The sequence below is a fragment of the Cetorhinus maximus genome, chromosome 1 (assembly GCF_964194155.1).
Source record: "Cetorhinus maximus chromosome 1, sCetMax3.hap1.1, whole genome shotgun sequence".
Classification (NCBI taxonomy): domain Eukaryota; kingdom Metazoa; phylum Chordata; class Chondrichthyes; order Lamniformes; family Cetorhinidae; genus Cetorhinus; species Cetorhinus maximus.
Genome location: NC_135879.1, coordinates 109,261,842 through 109,281,550, shown reverse-complemented (window position 1 = coordinate 109,281,550; position 19,709 = coordinate 109,261,842). Strand labels below are relative to the sequence as shown.

The following is a 19,709-nucleotide window of genomic DNA, read 5'->3' as shown; positions in this document are numbered from 1 at the left end:
CTTTGTTGACACTGGATTGAAGATTTTGCAAAGGCATCACTGGTGGCACTACTCCACTGCTTTGAGGTGCCTGCTGTAGGTTGTCCAAGTCTCTGAAGCACATAGGAGTATGGATGTCATTGCTGCACAGTCAACCATGACCTTAGTCTCAGGTTTGAGTTCCTGGTCCTCAAATACTCTTCCTCAGTTGTTGAAGGCTGAGCTGCACATTAGAGATGATGGATTTTGTCATCTTTGCCCGTCTTCATTGAGAGGAGCCTCAGGGTACTGAAAACAGCCACATTTTCCAGGATCTTGCTGCTGATTTTAATTTACAAGGGAGATGTTTTGCCATAGGAGCTAGTTGGAAGAGGATCTTAGTTTTCTGGGTTTTAGTGAAAGGCCCATTTTCTCATTTGCTTCTGGAGGAGTCATCGACAATGACCTGGAGCTCAGTTCCTGAGCAAGTGCACATACAAGGGTCATTTGCATTCTGAAGCTCTGTAAATGAGGTTGGCATATTTTGGTTTTGAATTGAAGGTAGCGTAGGTCGAGCAGTTTCCCATCTGTTCTGTAGATTATCTTCACACATTTGGGTAATTTGCTGGAGGTGAAGTGCAGTATTGCAGCGAGGAAAATGGAGAAGAGGGATGGTGCAATGACACAGCCTTGTTTGACCCCAGTTTCTACTGAGATAGGGTTCATGGTGTTTCTCTTGATTAGTTTGCATCTCATCAATTCTAACTGAGGAAAACAATCCATAATGCATAGCAAAAAAAAACATAGCCCTCTTTCTCACTACAAACATTTCCTCGGCTGATGAGGGTATCTCAAGTTGAGCTACAGCACCTCCTGATTAAGGACATTGTAGATATAAGAAGCTGACAAAATAAAAATTAGTAAAATTGGATCACCACCTTCATTTGAATATTTCCAGGTTGGAGGTACTTCTGTTAGAATGCTATGGACTTTGGATAGCAATTTTCTTTTAGCAAGACATAAAATGCAATGAGCATTGATCCAAATTGTGCATGACTATACAATTTCAAATTGCACAGGCTTTGGTGTCAGCCCTGTTACTAGCAATGCTACATGTACATAACTTACCTGAACGGTCAGTCAAGCCTTGCTTAAGAAGTTTCACCCGCTGTGCAATGGAAAATGCTTTTATATGTATCTTTTCTGCTAAAACCTAAAAGGGCAGATATTTGGTAACTTTAATGAATAACCTAGCAAGTTTAAATATGAATATTAAAAAAAAAAATCACAAATTGTTTCAATACAAAGCGAAAAACAAAAAGATTGCTAAAATATATAAAAACCTATTTTCTGTTGATTATAATTTACAATAAAAAAACAAATTCCGCCTTTAACATTCCAAAACTTGAGGTATATTTTTTTAAAATGAACAGAGCAAAAGGTGGCATTCTGAGTAACCAAACCTTTGTCAAAGAAAGGAGTTTCGAGAAAGACCTTAAAAGGAGAGGGAAATGGAGGGATAGAGGGGTTTACAGATGGAATACTAGAGTTTGATGTCTAGGTGTTTAAAGCACAACTGCCAATAATGGGAAAAGGAGGTGGTGATGCACATTTAAGATATAGAATTCAATACAAAAGAATAAAAGCAAAATACTGCGGGGGCCAGAAAACCCGAAATAAAACAACGTGCAGGAAAAGCTCAGCAGTTTTGGTAATATCTGTGCAGAGAGAAGCAGAGTTAATGTTTTGAGTCCAATATAACTCTTATTCATTCCTAAGTCATATTGGACTCAAAACATTAACTCTGCTTCTCTCTGCACAGATGCTGCCAGGCCTGCTGAGTTTTTCCTGCACTTCCTTTTCATTGAAAGAAAAACAAATGCAGCTTTTCATTCTTAAGCATTATCTGTATAATGAAAGGAATATTGTAGCATTCCCATCAACAAACAGATAATGCAATTAATTTAAAGATACACTGGAGGTAAATATTGCATTTAGTTTTTCCTCAAAGTGAGAAGTGCTGTTATTTTTGTTCATGGGAATTGGGCATCATTGGCAAACCTGACATTTATTGCTAATTCCCCAGTTGCCCTCAAGAAGGTGGCGGTGAGCTACCTTTTTGAGCTGAATACCAGATGGTGTAGGAACACAAGCGCTGTTAGGAAGAGTGTTACAAGATTCTGAAACAGCGAGTGAAGATACGGCATATATTTCCCAATCGGTTGTGACTTGGACAGGATCTTGCAGACGATGGTGTTCCCCTTGTTCTTCTAGGTGGTAGAGGCCATGGATTTGGAAGATACTGTCAAAGGAATCTTGGCAAGTCGCTGGCAGTAGAGAATTTTAGAATTTTCTATTTGTGGCAAAGTTGGCATGATGGACCCCACTAAAATTTGCCGTTCTTTTAAAGCAAGAATGACTTGAGGGAAGTCTAAGTTTCCTACATTAAAAGATTTCGCTAACACTGTCAAATTCTAGCTGGCATATTTCAAGAGAAAAGAAAATCCAGTAAAACTTTGTGCATATTAAAATGGAGAAAACATGCTAGATTATGGCCTAGCCTAGTCAATGGCTATTAAATTATAAAGACTGCAGTAACAATGAAAAATTCCCTAAAGAAAGAAATTACAAAATAAATGAAAACAAAATCAAAAGAGCAAGGTTTTCATTTTCCTCATAAATCACATTTATTTGGATCATTTAGGCTGCCATAGTATACCACAGCCATATTTTTAAGATCTTTAAATACTGGAGCTTATAAGGAAACCACTGGGGTATCTAATGGAAGGATCACATGTTTTCTATAAAGTATGGTCTATGGCATTTCATTTTTAACATTAAATTTGATGGCAGAGAGAGAAAGAACAGAGTGGGATTTAGCATAAGGACCAGCACACACAAATATTCACACACATGCTTTATCACCCACCTCAAAGGCTAACTTTCTGACATTCTCTTTAACATCCATAGTACGCCCAATTATCTTGGGAAGAGTTTTGGCTGACGGCCCTATACAGGACAATACTGCTCGTCTCACCTCTGGATTGGTGTCACATTCAATTAAATGCAAGTAAGCTAAAATAACAAATTGTTTATTAGTGCATTTTAATTTTTAAAATCAAAGTTTAGTAGTTGCCTTTTTACTGCATTACATTTCAACAAGACATGAAGACAACCTATTCACTTCTAGTCACCAGCAACAAATAACATCAATGGTCCAGATTTTGCAATGGTCATGACAGCAAAATGTCAGTGTTCGATATCATCACTCCACTGAAATTGACAGCAACTTCAGGGGGAGAATTTTCTCCCTGTTGAGGGGTTGTGTGGGGTGGGCGCGCAGCCGATCGGCACCTCCGATCGGCTGGGCCCCGCCATTTTCCTTGGTGGGCTAATTAAGGCCCGCCCAGCGTGACGTGTGCCCGGAAGTGCTGAGCACTCCCTTTGCGGGCGGGGGAGTAGGCTGAGTCTGGAGTGCACTCTTTCACGCGTATGCGTGAAAGAGCGCAGAAATCTCCCTGAGACACAGAGGTGCCTCAGGGAGTTTAGTTTCACATAAAAAACATTGAATAAAAGGGAGAAAAAAATTTTAAGAGCATGTCCCCTCATGTGAAACTGTCACATGAGCTGGGACACGTCCATTAATGTTAATAAAAATTTTTCCAACACTTTAAAAACGTTCATGAAACCTCGTCCCACCCATGGATGAGGTTCCATGAAAAATGCGAAGGCCGCCTTGGCTCTTTGCCTATCTGCCAACCTTAAGGTTGGATAGGCAGCTCAGGTCAATGATTTAATTGATTGTTAAATGGCCTTAATAGGCCTTTGACAGTTCGGCGGGCATGCAGCTGAGTTGGTTGTGCGCCTGCCGAACTGAAAATCTGAATGGCGCACGGTGACATCGAGACACACGCCCATCTTCACCTCGCATCATTTTACGCCTCAGCAATCGGGCCCCGCCCCTACTTGCCGAGCCGAAGATTTTACCCCAGGAGTTTGAACATGCACACAATAATGCAGAAATCCAGATGTTGCTATCAGTAAATCTACACTCCTCCATAGAATGCACTGTAGAGGCTCTTAGACTGCTATCTCTCTTGCAATTGTGGGTTGGCAAGAACTTCCATTCTAAAAACCCTAGGAAAAGTTATCTGTTGCTAAATGAGGTGAAAAATGGGATTTTACTAACTTCATAGTTACTGCCAAACACCCTTTGTGGCAGCAAAAAGCTAATTTTATATATCTGTGGAAAGTCAAATTTCTCCACAATTATTAAAAATTCACATTTTTAAAACTTTTATTTATGTCTATCCACATTTTATTTGCTATCTTAATACAGTCATATATAATTTAAATCAAAAGTGAAGGATTTTAAGTGTTTTTCACTTCCTGGTTCGCTGACATCAGCACTGCTGCACCCCAAGACATCTCCTTCATTGATACCAGATTTAAACTGCTATTGGGAAAAATGGAAATCCCAGCCAGAGATCATTCGACGTTTGTGGGAAAGGACAGCAGCACGCGCCCTTGCTTTGCCAATGACTGCAAAATCCAAGTCAATATATTTCACAAAACAGCACATTTTGCAGAAAAGGCTTTTTGCAATAGCACATGTACATATTTAAAGACACATTTAAAGAATGCTAAGTTCCAAAAAGGTTTCAAAAACCAGAACAGATGACCCATTTATGACCATGCCCCTTTACTATTATAAACCAATAGTGAAAACAAGGGCCCCACAATATTCACACAGTCCAGGCCAAGGGACAGAACCATGCAAAAATAAAATCTGCATCATGCATATTTTAAAAATACCCTAAAAATGTTGATAACTTCATAATTTGAAATTTAGAAATGTTCAGTGGATATTCATAAGGCATTGAATACTCAATTTACACAATACATAACAGATTTTAAAAGTTAAACTCTCAGTGTACAATGGCAAGCATTCACATAGACTGGATATACCAATACTTACCATCAATTACTGGGCAATTTTCATCAGTGGGGTCTTGAAGTCGGGACAAGGCAAGCACAGCCTGTATTCGCACATTTGGAAACTTGTCCTTTATTCTCACCAGCATGGCTTCATATATATGGTCATATAGCTCATCATCAATCTGTGCATTTTCTGACATGCTACCCAGAAGTTTGTTGATTAGCTGGCAGGCACGGAATCGAACAGAATGGCTACATGCACTGTGAGACTGTTAGGAGAAGGTTAAAAACTAAAATCAATGATCCCAGTCAAAGACCAGTGAGATTTATGTTGAATTCATAACATTTCTTTCATCAAGTTTCAAGATTAGTCAGTAATTTCTATATATCAATTTGTCAATAATTACAAAAGCTACTGTGTACAAAAGATTTTAATGAAGACATTAGAATTTAGCTGTGACACAATTGTATCTGTCAACTTCACCTAGCACAAATCAGGACATTAATCTCTCACTGCATAAATCCTCCAAGATTCGGGGGAAAAACTTATTAAATAGTGCTTTAAACATTAAAATACCAAACAAAAACAATGCAAGACTTATTTCCACTAGTGTGTTGAGTTTTTAAAAACGCATTATCATTTGTCTCAGAATGTCCAAGAGCATTTTCATCATTTTGTAGTGCAGTCACAGTCCTGTAGGTAAATGTGACAGCTAAGTTGAGTGCAAATGTTTATTAAAGATAAAATGATGATAAAAAGATATCAAAGATGATTAGAACAATTCAATGAGAATGATATTTGGGAACAGGAACAAGCACAATCCCTCTTAAAAGCAGCAATTTTGGTTTTGCATATTTTGATTCCTTTTAAATAAAATAATCTCCAAAACTCCACTCTTACCAGCACACTCTTTTACCAACACTTTAATTAAAAGGTTGTCACTTTTTTAATGTTAGTTCTTAGTATACCAGATCAAAATTAGTTATTTCTTGGACAACATAAGCCAAATTTCAGTAAAAGTACAAAAGGACTGATGTTGGTTTTGCTGTTAGATCTCTATATGCAATTTAAAAAGATTTCCATGAAGAAAATTATCTACTGGCGGGGGGAAATCCATTATCAACCAATTTTTTTTTAAGTAAATTGAAATAGCAACAAAAATGCATGGTACTGTGTGTTTTTGAATGGAAATAATACTGCACCTTAAGCAGAAAGTGAAATAAGAACAGCATGAAACAATTTTCTTCATCTTCACTTTCCTCATCTACTGGTTCTTCAAACGAAGTAGCAAATTTTGCAACAAACTCAATCATCCTTTCTACTGCTGGCTCTCGCTTATAAATGGTCATGGGATACTTCAACAATTTGATAAATTCTTCATGAAATGTATTTTTATCTTCATCCTGCAACTTTAAAGTAAAAATTGTAGTATTAATAATAGATACAGCATAAACAGACATTTCCTAGAAACACTGTGGAAAAAAAAGAGCAAAAAAGCCACTCAGCCCATTCAACCCTCTACTTCCACCAGACCTTACACGAATTGCTTTGTCGTGAATACTCCTGAGCTTATTCAATGCCTTCAGGGAAGTGATTAAAAGTAGGTAAAACATCTGAGAAAAGAAAACTCAATCAAGTGAACATTTTATTAATTCAGCATTAAAATCTGCATCGTTAACTGCTGATCAGTTAGATTTCACATGGAGAACTGGAAACATTGCAGTCAAGGTGTCTGCTCCTGATTACTGCCCAATGACCATCGCTGTGTGCATACATTTGATGAGGACGGAATTAGTCTTGGTTTAACAATCTCTCAAGGTCAAGCAGCCTGCTGACTTTCATTAGTTTGGCTCATGAATCAGGTGGTTGCTGCTGACCACGGAATCTCAACCCAGCACTTATCAATGCCTTAATGAGTGAAACACGATGAATGGAGAAAGCTCAAATTGATTCAGCAGAGTGCTTAACAGTTCAGACAAGGCATATAGGATATAAAGTACTGTTTTGTATGTTGAATACATAATCAAGATTGGCAAGCATTTTCTAAACAAACATGTTTGTTTCGAAACGATCAACAAAACAGTCAGAAGTGAAATGAAGGAAAAAAACCAAGTTCTATAAATCCTGTAGGGGAAAAGTGTTGGGAAGGGAGTGAGGGGACTGCCACTGAAATTACTATAAGAAAATTCAAAACACATCAGAAGAGTGACCAGAGAGGCAAAGACAAACCAAGAAATGAGCACAACTGATGTAGAAGTGGAAAAGATATATTTCAGTCTTACAGCACTTAAGACGCAGCCAGAGACAAGAGTAAGAAAGACGTAAATGAGGCCAAAATTGAGGATGAATGCAGAATATACTTAAATAATCATTTTCCTAGAATGATACAGCACAGGACGAGGCCATCATACCTGCCTGGTAAAAGATATACAAGTAACCCTCCTTCCCTGCAACTTCACCACAGTCCTGTATATTTTTCACCTTCAAGTATTTAACCAATTCTTTGTTTAATGTTACTGTTGAATCTGTCTCCACAACCCCTTCAGGCAATGCATCCCATCACAACAACTTGCTGCATCAAAAAACGTTTCTTCATGTCACCTCTGCTTATTTTACCAATCAACTTAAATCTGTGTCCTCTGATTTGCGAACCTTCTGCCATTGGAAGCTATTGTTCATTTTCTCAATTTCTTTTAAATCGGCTTTTAACCTTCTGTGATCTAAGCACCTTCCAGCCTCTCCTCAGATACTGAAGCGGTCTATGTCCAAATGCAGCAAGACTTGGACAATATCCAGGCTTGGGCTGACAAGTGGCAAGTAACATTCGCGCCACACAAGTGTCAAGCAATGACCATCTCCAATAAGAGAGAATCCAACCATCGTCCCTTGATGTTCAATGGCATTGCCATCACTGAATCCCTCACTATCAACATCCTGGGGGTTACTATTGACCAGAAACTGAACTAGACTAGCCTTACAAATACTGTGGTTACAAGAGCAGGTCAGAGGCTAGGAATCCTGCACCGAGTAACTCACCTCCTGACTCCCCAAAGCCTGTCCACCATCTACAAGGCACAAGTCAGGAGTGTGATGGACTACTCCCCACTTGCCTGGATGAATGCAGCTCCCACAACACTCAAGAAGCTTGACACCGTACAGGACAAAGCAGCCCGCTTGATTGGCACCACATCCACAAACAGTAGCAGCAGTGTGCACCATCTACAAGATGCACTGCAGGAATTCACCAAGGCTCCTTCGACAGCACCTTCCAAACCCACAACCACTGCCATCTAGAAGAACAAGGGCAGCAGATAGATGGGAACACCACCACATGGAAGTTCCCCTCCAAGTCACTCAACATTCTGACTTGGAAATATATCGCCGTTCCTTCACTGTCACTGGGTCAAAATCCTGGAACTCCCTTCCCAACAGCACTGTGAGTGCACCTACACCACATGGACTACAGCAGTTCAAGAGGGCAGTTCACCACCACCTTCTCAAGGACAACTAGGGGTGGGCAATAAAATGTTGGCCCAAAACAAAACATAACTGAAGTCCCTCATCCCTGGTACCATTCTTATAATATCTCTTCTGCATCTGTCCAAGCTCTTGACATCCCTTCAATAATATGTTGCACGACATTGAACACAGTACACCATCTGAGGCCAAGCCAATGATTTATAAATGTTTAGCTTAACTGTCCTGCCCTTGTACTCTATTAACTAATCCAAGGATTCATTTTCATGCTTTTCATTTTTTTAAATTATTCAAATTTCCCTACCACTTTCAAAGATTTATGTACATATACAACACTCACCACTTGCCCGGTTTCTCCCTTCCTGCACCTTTTTAAAATTGCATCATTAGTTCATATTGCCTCTTCTTATTTTTTTTTTACCAAAATATATCGCTACACACTTCTCAATGCATTAAATATCACCTATGTCTCAACTAATTTCAATAGTCCTCTAAGTCTACTACTATCTGCCTCACTATTTACTAAAATCCTCCGTCTCTCTACCCCTTTTCTCCTTCAAGACATTGCTTAAAATCTGCCTCTTCAACCAAGCTTTTGGTTACCTGCTCTTGCACTTTTGTGTGTGGCTTGGTGTCAAATACTATTTTATAATGCTCCTACTAAGCAACTTAGAATGTTTTATTACATTAAAGGCACTAGTTGTATATTTCCAAGCTTCATATCATCTGCAAACTTTGAAATTAAGCCCTGTATGCCCAAGGTCATTGATATCAAAAAGAGCAGTGGTCCTAACACTGACCCCCAGAGAATACCATTGTTTTTCAGTTTGGAGGACAGTACACAATCATTCACCACTACTTTCTCCTTTCTGCCCCTTTAATCCCATGAGCTTTAACTCAGCTATTATGTGGGTCAATGGTAAATGCCTTTTGAAAGGTAATTTACACTTCAACCACACTCCCCTCATCAAACCTTTTCATTACTTCAAAGAACGCAATCAAGTTATTAAAATACAATTTGTCCTTAACAAATCCACGCCAACTTTCATTTATTATCTCATACTTCTCTAAATGCCAATTAATTTTGCCCCCAGGTTGCTGTTTCTAAAGGTTTCGACCATCGACATTAGACTTACTGGCTTGTCATTTCCGGGTTTATCCCTTTCAGTTTTTAAACCAGGTATTAGCATTTCCAATCCTCCAGTCTTCTGGAGCCATCTCCAAATTCAAGCAGGATTGGAAAATCCAGAGCTCAACAATTTCCATCCTTACTCCCCTCAGTAACCTAGGATGCCTCCCATCCAGACTGGATGACTTTTCTAATTTGAGAACTGTCAACCTTTTAAATGCATCTTCTTTATGTTTATCCTATCCAATATTGTTTCTGCATGCTCCTTTCTACTGAAGACCAATACGAAGTACTCCATTTAGTACCTCAGCCACGCCCTCTGCCTCCACAAGATCGTCATCTTTTCAATCCCTAATCAGCTCACCTTTCCTCTGACTACCTTTTCAATATTTATGCATTTATAGAAAACTTTTGTGATCCCTTTTATGTTAACCGCTAATCTATTCTCATACTCTCTCTTTGCACATCTTATTGGCTTTTTTTTAACATCTCCCTTGCACATTCTACATACAGCATGGCTCTCTTTTGTATTATAAACCTAATAATTGTCATAGTCCCTCCTGCTGTCTCATTTTAATCTCTTTTATCTTTAAGTCAATCAGGAAACTCTGGCTTTGGATGCCTATCCCTTCCTCCTTGTAGGAATGCATCAACTCTGTACCCAAACCATCCCCTCTTTGAAGATCACCATTGTTCAATTATTGTTTTACATTCCAATTTTTATTCCAATCCACCTGGGCTGTTTCAAATCACTTCAGTCAAGTATTTTTACCACTGAATACAGATCGAGTATCCATTATCAGAAATCCTCAGGCCGATTGCATTTCGGATTTCAGATAATTTCTGTTTTCGGATATCGCATATAGGCCTACTTACATTACAATGGCCAAAGCTAAGGCTAGCTATAGTCTAAAGTAAATAAAATGGCCAGAAAAACAAGATGTACCACTGAATAATAAACACAAGGAACCTGTAATAAGTTCCCAGCCATGGCAGCATCTGCGATTCTGCCTGTAGAAGCATTGATGTACTCTGCCGGGAGATTTCCCGCGCTAAAGGTTGGATGTGGTCATCCAGGTTCATGCTGGCTCGGGGTCACAGGCTTCCTACGCTAAAGGTTGATGAGGTACATAACAAATGCGGTTTTTGGATGCGTTCAGTTTTCAGATTTATGGATAAAGGATTTGACTGTAGTGTCTTGTCCTATTCCGTAACTATTCTAAACTTGTTGATATTATGATCACTGTTCCCCAAATGTTCTGCTACTGAAAATTGGTTCAATTGTTGTAGTTCATTCCCCACAACTAGATCCAGCATTGCTTCCTTCCTGATTGGGGCTGGAAGCACACTGATGAAAAAAATTATTTTGTACACATTTCAGGATTACCCTCTCCCACCGCTCCCCCCGCACCACAAACTTACTTTCTTAATCTATATTAGAGTAATTCAAGTCCTCCCCAGCCCCTTATCAAAATATTCTATAGTTCTTCCATCTTTCTGCAATTTGCCTGCAAATCTGCTCCTCTATCTGGGACCCAGGAGCTCCTTGTTATGGACAGGAGCGATATAGGCAACGTGCACTGGGTTTCTTCTCACCACCTGTCCATAAGCAGAAGGTGTTTTGAATTGTACTCATATAACGATTAACTAAAAGGTTAGTTTATTTCACACCTTAAAAAAAAAAAAATGGCAGGGGTGGGGGTGGAGAGGAGTGTCCACAACATGTGCACAGGGGCACATGCACACACACAGACACATGCGCACACACAGTATAAGGGGAAAATAGAAAAAAAAGGCATTTTACAGTACAAGAATCAGAGAAATGACTATTATTTCATGTGATTTCTAGAGTCCAAAAAGTCAAAGTCCAGAGGGCGTTTCCTTCAAGTCAGGCCTCAGTTCCAATGAGTTTCTGGTTGGAGATAACAGTACAAAAATCCTTGAAAAGAATGATGCTGCAGATCAATGGGCTTTCTGCGCTTCAGCAAGCGTTGATCAGAGACTTTTAAATCAAGCAGTCTTCGCGGAGTTGAGAGGTGGTAACCGACTGCTTGCTCAGTCAGGCTGCTGGAGTCCTTTCCAGTTGATGTTAAAACAGCAGTCTGAGAATTTTCTCAGTTCTCGAAGGCATAGAGATTTCAAGATGGTCACACAAGTCATGTGACCTCCTTTCTCCACAATGAATTCCAAAAGGGATGTTTATCCAGTGGCTGGAACTGGCTTTGATTTAGGACTGATAATGTCCCAGTCGTTAGTTGTTGAAAGAGTTACCATCCATATTGGAGGGTCTGGTGTCAGGAAGCCATTGTGTAGGCAGACCCACTAACTCAGCTAGCAATGTGAGATTATCAGATGCAAATTACATCCCTTTGGTTCCTTTTTGAAATGGGCCTGGAGAATCCCAGATGTGATGAAGTTGATAGCAGCTGTGCAAGCATAATGAGTTTCAATGCGCAAGTCTCCTGGTTTTCATGATTACAAGGGGCTTGTACAATGGAGTGTGAAATATCACGGGCTGAGAAAAGAGTTCTTCTTGTACTCCTGGGGGCAGTTCCCAGGCAAAGGGCTATCCCTGTGATCATGTGACTTGTAGCAGCCATCTTTTTTATTCAGCAGGAAATCCGTTTTTTTTTAAAAATAGCATTAAGTATAAAGTTCTGGATTTCTTTTCATGTCCCAGGGACCCAACGGTTATTGTTCCATAATTTTAACTAAATTGATTCTGTCTTTGGGCCCTCAACTACATCAGCCCTCTCCAGTGTTACTATGGTTTTTTGGATCAATAATCTCTTCCTTATCTTTCTTGAATATTTTGTAGCTAGGTATATTAAGTTGTTAATCCTCCCCTTCTTTAAGCCAGGTCTCTGTTATTGCCACTATATCATATCATAGCAACTTGTGCTGCAGCTCACAACCTAAATTACCATGCTCCATAAGAACATAGGAACAGGAAAAGGCCATTCAGCCCATCAAGCCTGCTCCACCATTCAATATGATCATGGCTAATCAAACACGTCAATGCCTTTTTTTTCATTCACGGGATGTGGGATTCGCTGGCTGGGCCAGCATTTATTGCCCATCCCTAGTTGCCCTTGAGAAAGGCGTAGTGAGCTGCCTTCTTAAACCGCTGCAGTCCATGTGCTGTAGGTACACCCAGTGCTGTTAGAGAGGGAGTTCCAGGATTTTGACCCAGCAACAGTGAAGGAATGGCGATATATTTCCAAGTCAGGATGGTGTGTGACTTGGAGGGGAACATCCAGGTGTTGGTGTTCCCATCTATCTGCTACCCTTGTCCTTCTAGGTGGTAGTGGCCGTGGGTTTTGAAGGTGCTGTCGAAGGAGCCTTGGTGAATTCCTGCAGTGCATCTTGTAGATGGTACACACTGCTGCTATTGTGCGTCGTTGGTGGAGAGAGTGAATGTTTGTGGATGGTGGTGCCAATCAAGCAGCCTGCTTTGTCCTGGATGGTGTCCAGCTTTTTGAGTGTTGTGGTAACTGCACTCATCCAGGCAAGTGGGGAGTATTCATCACACTCCTGACTTTCATCTTGTAGATGGTGGACAGGCTTTGGGGAGTCAAGAGATGAGTTACTCGTCACACTATTCCTAGCCTCTGACCTGTTCTTGTAGCCACAGTATTTATATGGTTAGTCCAATTCAGTCATTGATGAGGCAGCTCAGGGTGGTTGGACTGAGGACACTACCCTGAGGAACTCCTGCAGCGAAGTTCTGGAGCTGAGATAACTGACCTCTAACAACGACAACCATCTTCCTTTGTGCTAGGTATGACTCCAACAAGCGGAGAGTTTTTCCCCTAATTGCCATTGACTTCAGTTTTGCAAGGGCTCCTTGATGCCACGCTCGGTCAAATGCTGCCTTGATGTCAAGGGCAGTCACTCTCACCTCACCTCGGTAGTTTAGTCCTTTTGTCTATGTTTAAACCAAGGCTGTAATGAGGTCAGGAGCCGAGTTGCCTTGGCGGAACCCAAACTGGGCATCAGTGAGCAGGTTATTGCTAAGCAAGTGCTGCTTGATAGCACAGTTGATGAACCCTTCTATTACTTTGCTGATGACGGAGAGTAGACTGTTGGGCAGTAATTGGCTGGGTTGGATTTGTCCTGCTTTTTGAGTACAGGACATACCTGGGTAATTTTCCACACAGCCAGGTAGATGCTAGTGTTGTAGCTGTACTGGAACAGCTTGGCTAAGGAACGTGGCAAGCTCTGGAGCACAAGTCTTCAGTACTATTGTCAGGGCCCATAGTCTTTGCAGTATCCAGTGCTTTCAGCCGTTTCTTGATATCATGTGGAGTGAATCGAATTGGTTGAAGACTGGCAGCTGTGATGCTGGGGACCTCCAGCGGAGGCAGAGATGGATCATCCACTCGGCATTTCTGGCATTCACGACTGAATGTGGCAGGGCTGCAGAGCTTAAATCTGATCCATTGGTTGTGGGATCATTTAGTTCTGTCTATCACTTGCTGCTTATGCTGTTTAGCACACAAGTAGCCCTGTGTTGTAGCTTCACCAGGTTGACACCTCATTTTTAGGTTAGCCTGGTGTTGCTCCAGGTATGCCCTCCTGTAGACTTCATCGAACCAGGGTTGATCTCTTAGCTTGATGATAATGGTAGAGTGGGGGATATGCCGGGCCATGCGGTTACAGATCATGTCCGAGTACAATTCTGCTGCTGCTGCTGTTGGCCCACAGCGCGTCATGGATGCCCAGTCTTGAGTTACTAGATCTGTTCGAAATCTATCCCGTTTAGCATAGTAGTAGTGCCACACAACTCTATCTCCATAACCCTTTGTTGTTCATCAGAAATCTATCAATCTCTACCTTAAACATACTCAATGACTGAGCTTCCATGGTGCTCTGGGGTAGAGAATTCCAAAGATTCACAACACTGAGTGAAGAAATTTCTTCTCATCTCGGTCCTAAGTGGCCTTATTTTGAAATTGTGTCCCCGGTTCTAGACTTCCCAGCCAGGGGAAACATCTTATCTGCATTTATCCTGTCTATTCCTTAAAGTATTTTGTAGGTTTCAATGAGATCACCTCTCATTCTTCGAAACTCTAGAGAATACGGGCCCAGTTTCCCCAATTTCGCTTCATAAGACAGCCCCGCCATCCCCAGAACAAGTCTAGGGAACATTCATTACACTCCATCTCTGGCAATAATATCCTTTCTGAGGTAAGGGGACCAAAACTGCACACAGTACTCCAGGTTCAGTCTAAGCAAGCTTCTATACAATTGAAGCAAAACTTCACCATGTAGTTGCATATGTGCATTCCAAGTCCATCTTAGACTGCTTCACATTTGTCCTCCATCTAATCCCTCCTATATCTAAAGTGTTCTTCATTCTAATGCTATATGCCTTTCCCAGTCCTCTGTGCGCCTTGCTTCTCCACTCTCATGTTTCATCCTGGTGTCTATCCTCCACCAAATAAGTTTAAGCCCTCATAGTATTAGTTAACCTTCTGCAAGAACATTTGGGTCAGCTCTGTTGAGTTGCAACCTATCTACCTTGAAGAAGTCCTTTCTGTCCCAGAATTGGCTTAATGCTCTAGGAATCCAAAGTCCTCAATCCTGCACCATTTCTCTGATCACAGGTCAACCAGTGTTTTCTTACAACTCTTATACTCGTTAGCATTTGGCACCGTGTGTAATTCAAAGATGACTAACTTTGAGGTCCTGCTTTATAACTTCCCTCTCTAGCTCCTGAAACTGACTATAAGGCCTCAACCCTTTTCCTACCCATGTCATTGTCTCCCACATGAGCCACAAATTCTGGCTGTTTTCCTTCCCATCTCACCCTGTCAGTTCTGTCCTTTACCCTGTCACCATGGACGCAACACACCATAAAGTAGTCCCATCAGAAGTTGCTACACTGCACAGGAATTGAGGTAACGAGTCTCAGCTGTCCAATCATTCTGTTTAAAAACTTAAAGGTAACGGTCAGAAATGCATGGCATTTATCCTATGCATTAGGAGATGGTGTGTGTGGAGGTTGACAGCTATTACAATTGAGTCCAGGAACAATGCAAGAACTCTACTAGACTGGAAATAAGAAATTTCAGGAACCATTGTCAAAAAAATGGTAGCAAAACAGGTCAACGGGTAAAATGTAATTCAAAAATATACATGAGGATCACCTATAAATTAAATGCACCTTATAACATTCTTGGGGTGTCCCAAAGGACCAGATTTATGCACTCAAATCTGTAATGGGGCTGGAACTCACAACCTTCTGACTTGGACCATAATGCTACCTACTGAGCCAAGCTGAAACTGCCTGACAAGAACCTAATAAATAGCAGCCAGTACTGATTCAGAAGCAGAAAAGTCTGACTGATCAGCTGACTTCCCCTTTGAAGATGTCACATCTCAAGCAGTGTTAAAGATCTCCTAATGTGCCATTTCTAAACTTCCAAAATGAAGCTCCATACAAAAGGCTGTTACTTAAGCCTAAAATGTTGGGAATTCGAGGTAAAAAAAAGAGAACATATTAATAATAAAAATAAGTGAAGGATAGGAAGTATCAGGTAATACAGGTCCAGTATCCTTTATCCAAAACCCTTGGCCGATTGCATTTCAGTATTCAATCATTTTCGGTTTTTGGATGTGATATAACAATAGGGTTTAGAGTGTCGACCTTGAAAAGTTCTCCCACCTTCAGCCATCACATCAAATTTGGTTTTGTTTCATAAGCTTTTATTTTGTCAGCTCGGGTCACAGACTTCCCACGCAAAAGGTGGGTGAAGTTCATGTTGGCTCAGGTTAATGTCCATTCAAAAAAAAAATTTGATTTTTGGATGTACAGGTGAAGGATACTCGACCTGTAGTTAGGGGGGGGTGATGTCAGAATAAAAGGAAGTGTTCTATGCCATTCCCTGGACCTTACTGTTTCTGATTTACATTAAAATTCAAATTCAAAAGTCCAATACAAACTGTTAAAACGCACTTTGAAGTGATCAATCCAGACTCAAAATACAACAAATAGTATTTGATTACCACAATATTGTCCAGAGACAATGCAATGCACTGTACCTTATTATATATTTGTTTAAGACCTGCCACCAGCTTTGCCAGGTTTTGATGTCCCTTCTGAGCCTTTTCAAAGGCTTGCCGTATTTGGAGCAGTTGATCTTTTTGTGTCCCCATTTATATAAAAGAATCTGAAATAAAAGTAGATTAATAAATCATAACTTATTACTGTTCAATAGGATTTTAAGCAGCAATAATTCCACTTGTTAAAAAAATCTTTATGCAGTTTTGAAAGTTACGGGGCAAGGAATGTATAAGATAATACATTTTATCCTAAGGACTCCAGCAATTTAGAAAAAAATATTAGCTTGGGGAAAATACAGATCTTCCAGCTAGTAGTGCGGTGGCATGCATGGGATCAGATTAGTGTGGGTGCCCCAATCTTCGACAGCCCAGATGAATGGAGATCTGTTAGTCAGTATTCGTGCTGAGAGAGGGCGGATGGCTCCAAATTCTCAGGCCCCCAATGTCACAAAGGCAGAGAGGGTCACAAATTCCTTTAAACTCCCGAGTGTTGCTCTCATTGAATCCTGACAGAAAACACAATAACTAACAACATCCTGGGTAACTCTCGCCACTAATGATCCCACCTCCCTATCTCCTTCAGCACTGAAGTTATAACACACCTTCATTGGTTACTGCATACCCTTCATTAAATACACAGGTTCTCATACCCTTTTGCCCCTTCACTCATCCGCACCCCAACACTGGTCCCATGAGTCAGAATGTTCCCTTTCCTCCCAGATTACCATGCTTGTCCCCCTCTACTAGTTACCCATCTTCCTTCCCCCAAATTATTTACCTTCATTACCTCACTTTCTTTCCTCCCGCCGCCGCGGTTATCACACTCTCTCGACCCCATCACCACACCTCCCTCCGTTACCAAACCCTCCATGTCTCCCCTCACTACCGCACACACTCGCTTCACCATTAACCCCTCCCCTGACTCCGGCTCCCTCTCCGTTCCCTCCCGCTCCTGGAGATTCCTCACCGTCAGATTCAGAATTTCTGCTTTCAAATTATTCAAATTCAGCGCGAGCTGCCAACAACCGCCCGAAATTTCAAATCGGCTCTCGCGAGATGAAGTCCGCCCGCCGGAAATGACGGCGTCTCCGGAAGGGACTGGGCTCAGGCTGTGTTAATGAGGATCAGTTCTTATCTTTGTGGCTTTTTGACAATTTGATAGTCAGCTGGATCTCCTTTAATAAATACGGACAATGTTGGAAATACGCAGCTGAGTAGTCAGCGAAGGTGAAGAGAAATTAAATGAACATGAATTTAGGTAAGGACTGCCTCAGAGCTATAGCTGCTGGCATCAAAGCAGCTTCTGAAACAAAAACAGAAAATGCTGGAAAAACTCAGCAGGTCTAACAGCATCTGTGGAGAGAAAGACAGAGTTAACGTTTCGAATCTGTATGACTCTTCAGAGCTAAAGAGAAGTAAAAATGTGATGAAATTTATACTATTTAAGGGGGGTGGAGCAGGTGAAGCTGGATAGAAGGTCAGTGATAGGTGGGGGCAAAGGAGAGGATTGGTAAAGATGTCAGGAACTAAAGGACAAAGGGATGTTAATGATAGCAGTATTGGCTAAAGGAGGTGCTGACGGTGGCATTAAAATCAGAAAGCAGAATGTGATAATAGCAGGTCCAGGATAAGCACTCTGAAAAGAACAACATGAACAAGTAATAGATGGCCCTTGTGGGGGTGGGGAGGGGAGAGTGGACGATGGTTGGGGAAATAAGATTGAAAATAGGATAAAAGGTGGAGATAAAACAATGAATATTGAAAAAGGGCAAGTGGGGGGGTGGGGTCGGGTGAGGATAGAGGAAAGAGTTTCATGGTCTGAAGTTGTTGAACTCAATGTTAAGTCCGGATGGCTGTAAAGTGCCTAATCAGAAAATGAGGTGCTGTTCCTCCAGTTTGCATTGGTCTTCACTGGAACATTGCAGCAGGCCAAGGACAGACATGTAGGCATGAGAGCAGGATGGTGTGTTGAAATAGCTAGTAACAGGAAGGTCTGGGTCAAGCTTGCGGACAAACCGCAAGTGTTCCGCAAAGCGGTCACCCAGTCTGCACTTGGCCTCTTCAATGTAGAGGAGACCGCATTGGGAGCAGCGAATGCAGTAGATCAAATTGAAGGAGGTGCAAGTGAAGTGCTCCTCCACCTGAAAGGAGTGTTTGGACCCTTGGACGGTGAGGAGGGAGGAGGTAAAGGGGCAGTTGTTGCACCTTCTGCAATTGCAAGGGAAGGTGCCATGGGAGGGGCATGAGGTGTTGTGGGTGATGGAGGAGTGGGCCAGGGTGCCCCAGAGGGTGAGGGGAAGATGTCTTTGGCGGTGGCATCATCCTCAGCCATTTCTGCCAACTCCAGCATGATGCCACCACCAAACACATCTTCCCCTCACCCCCCCCCCCCCCCCCAGCCGTTGGCATTCCTAGGGACCGTTCCTTCCGGGACACCCTGGTCCACTCCACTATGTCCCACAACAGATCATCCCCCTCCCATGGCACCTTCCCATGCAATCGCAGAAGGTGCAACACCTGCCCCTTTACCTCCTCACCGTCCAAGGACCCAAACACTCCTTCAGGTGAAGTAGGTCTCCTCTACATTGGAGAGACCAAATGCAGACTGGGTGACCACTTTGCGGAACACCTTTGGTCTGTCTGCAAGCATGATGCAGGCCTTCCTGTTGCTTGCCATTTCAACACACCTTCCAGTTCTCATGCCCACATGTGCGTACTTGGCCTGCTGCAAAGTTCCAATGAAGCCCAACACAAACTGGAGGAACAGCACCTCATCTTCCAATTAGGCACTTTACAGCCTTCCAGACTTAACATTGAGTTCGGCAACTTCAGACCATGAACTCTCTCCTCTATCCTCACCCTTTTTTATCCTCTTTTTTCAATATTTATTTTTATTTTTTATCCACTTATTTTAATTTATTTATATTTTTATTCATTGTTTTATCCCCACCCTTCATCCTATTTTCGATCTTTTTCCCCACTACCATCCCCCCCACCACGCCACCCCCACAAACGCCTTCTCTTACTTGTTCATGCTGTTCTTTTCAGAGTGCTTACTCTTGCCCTGCTATTATCACATCCTGCTTTCTTACCTTAATGCCACCATCAGCACCTCCTTTAGCCCTTACCACTACCATT

The 19,709-nt window shown here is 41.6% G+C and overlaps 1 protein-coding gene across 1 annotated transcript in view; it reads right to left on the bottom strand.

Annotated features, from left to right (window-relative positions):
• Positions 1–17,626, bottom strand: part of ncapg (non-SMC condensin I complex, subunit G) — an 82,946-nt gene extending 65,320 nt beyond the window's left edge. The window contains exons 1-6 of the mRNA XM_078545393.1: positions 17,539–17,626; positions 16,551–16,678; positions 6,100–6,306; positions 4,937–5,165; positions 2,888–3,033; positions 1,087–1,171 (exon numbers count right to left, since the gene is read on the bottom strand). Of these exons, the coding sequence (XP_078401519.1) occupies positions 1,087–1,171; positions 2,888–3,033; positions 4,937–5,165; positions 6,100–6,306; positions 16,551–16,664 (781 nt within the window). The 5' untranslated portion in view covers positions 16,665–16,678; positions 17,539–17,626. The remainder of the gene's footprint in view (positions 1–1,086; positions 1,172–2,887; positions 3,034–4,936; positions 5,166–6,099; positions 6,307–16,550; positions 16,679–17,538) is intronic.
• Positions 17,627–19,709: the final 2,083 nt, after the last annotated feature.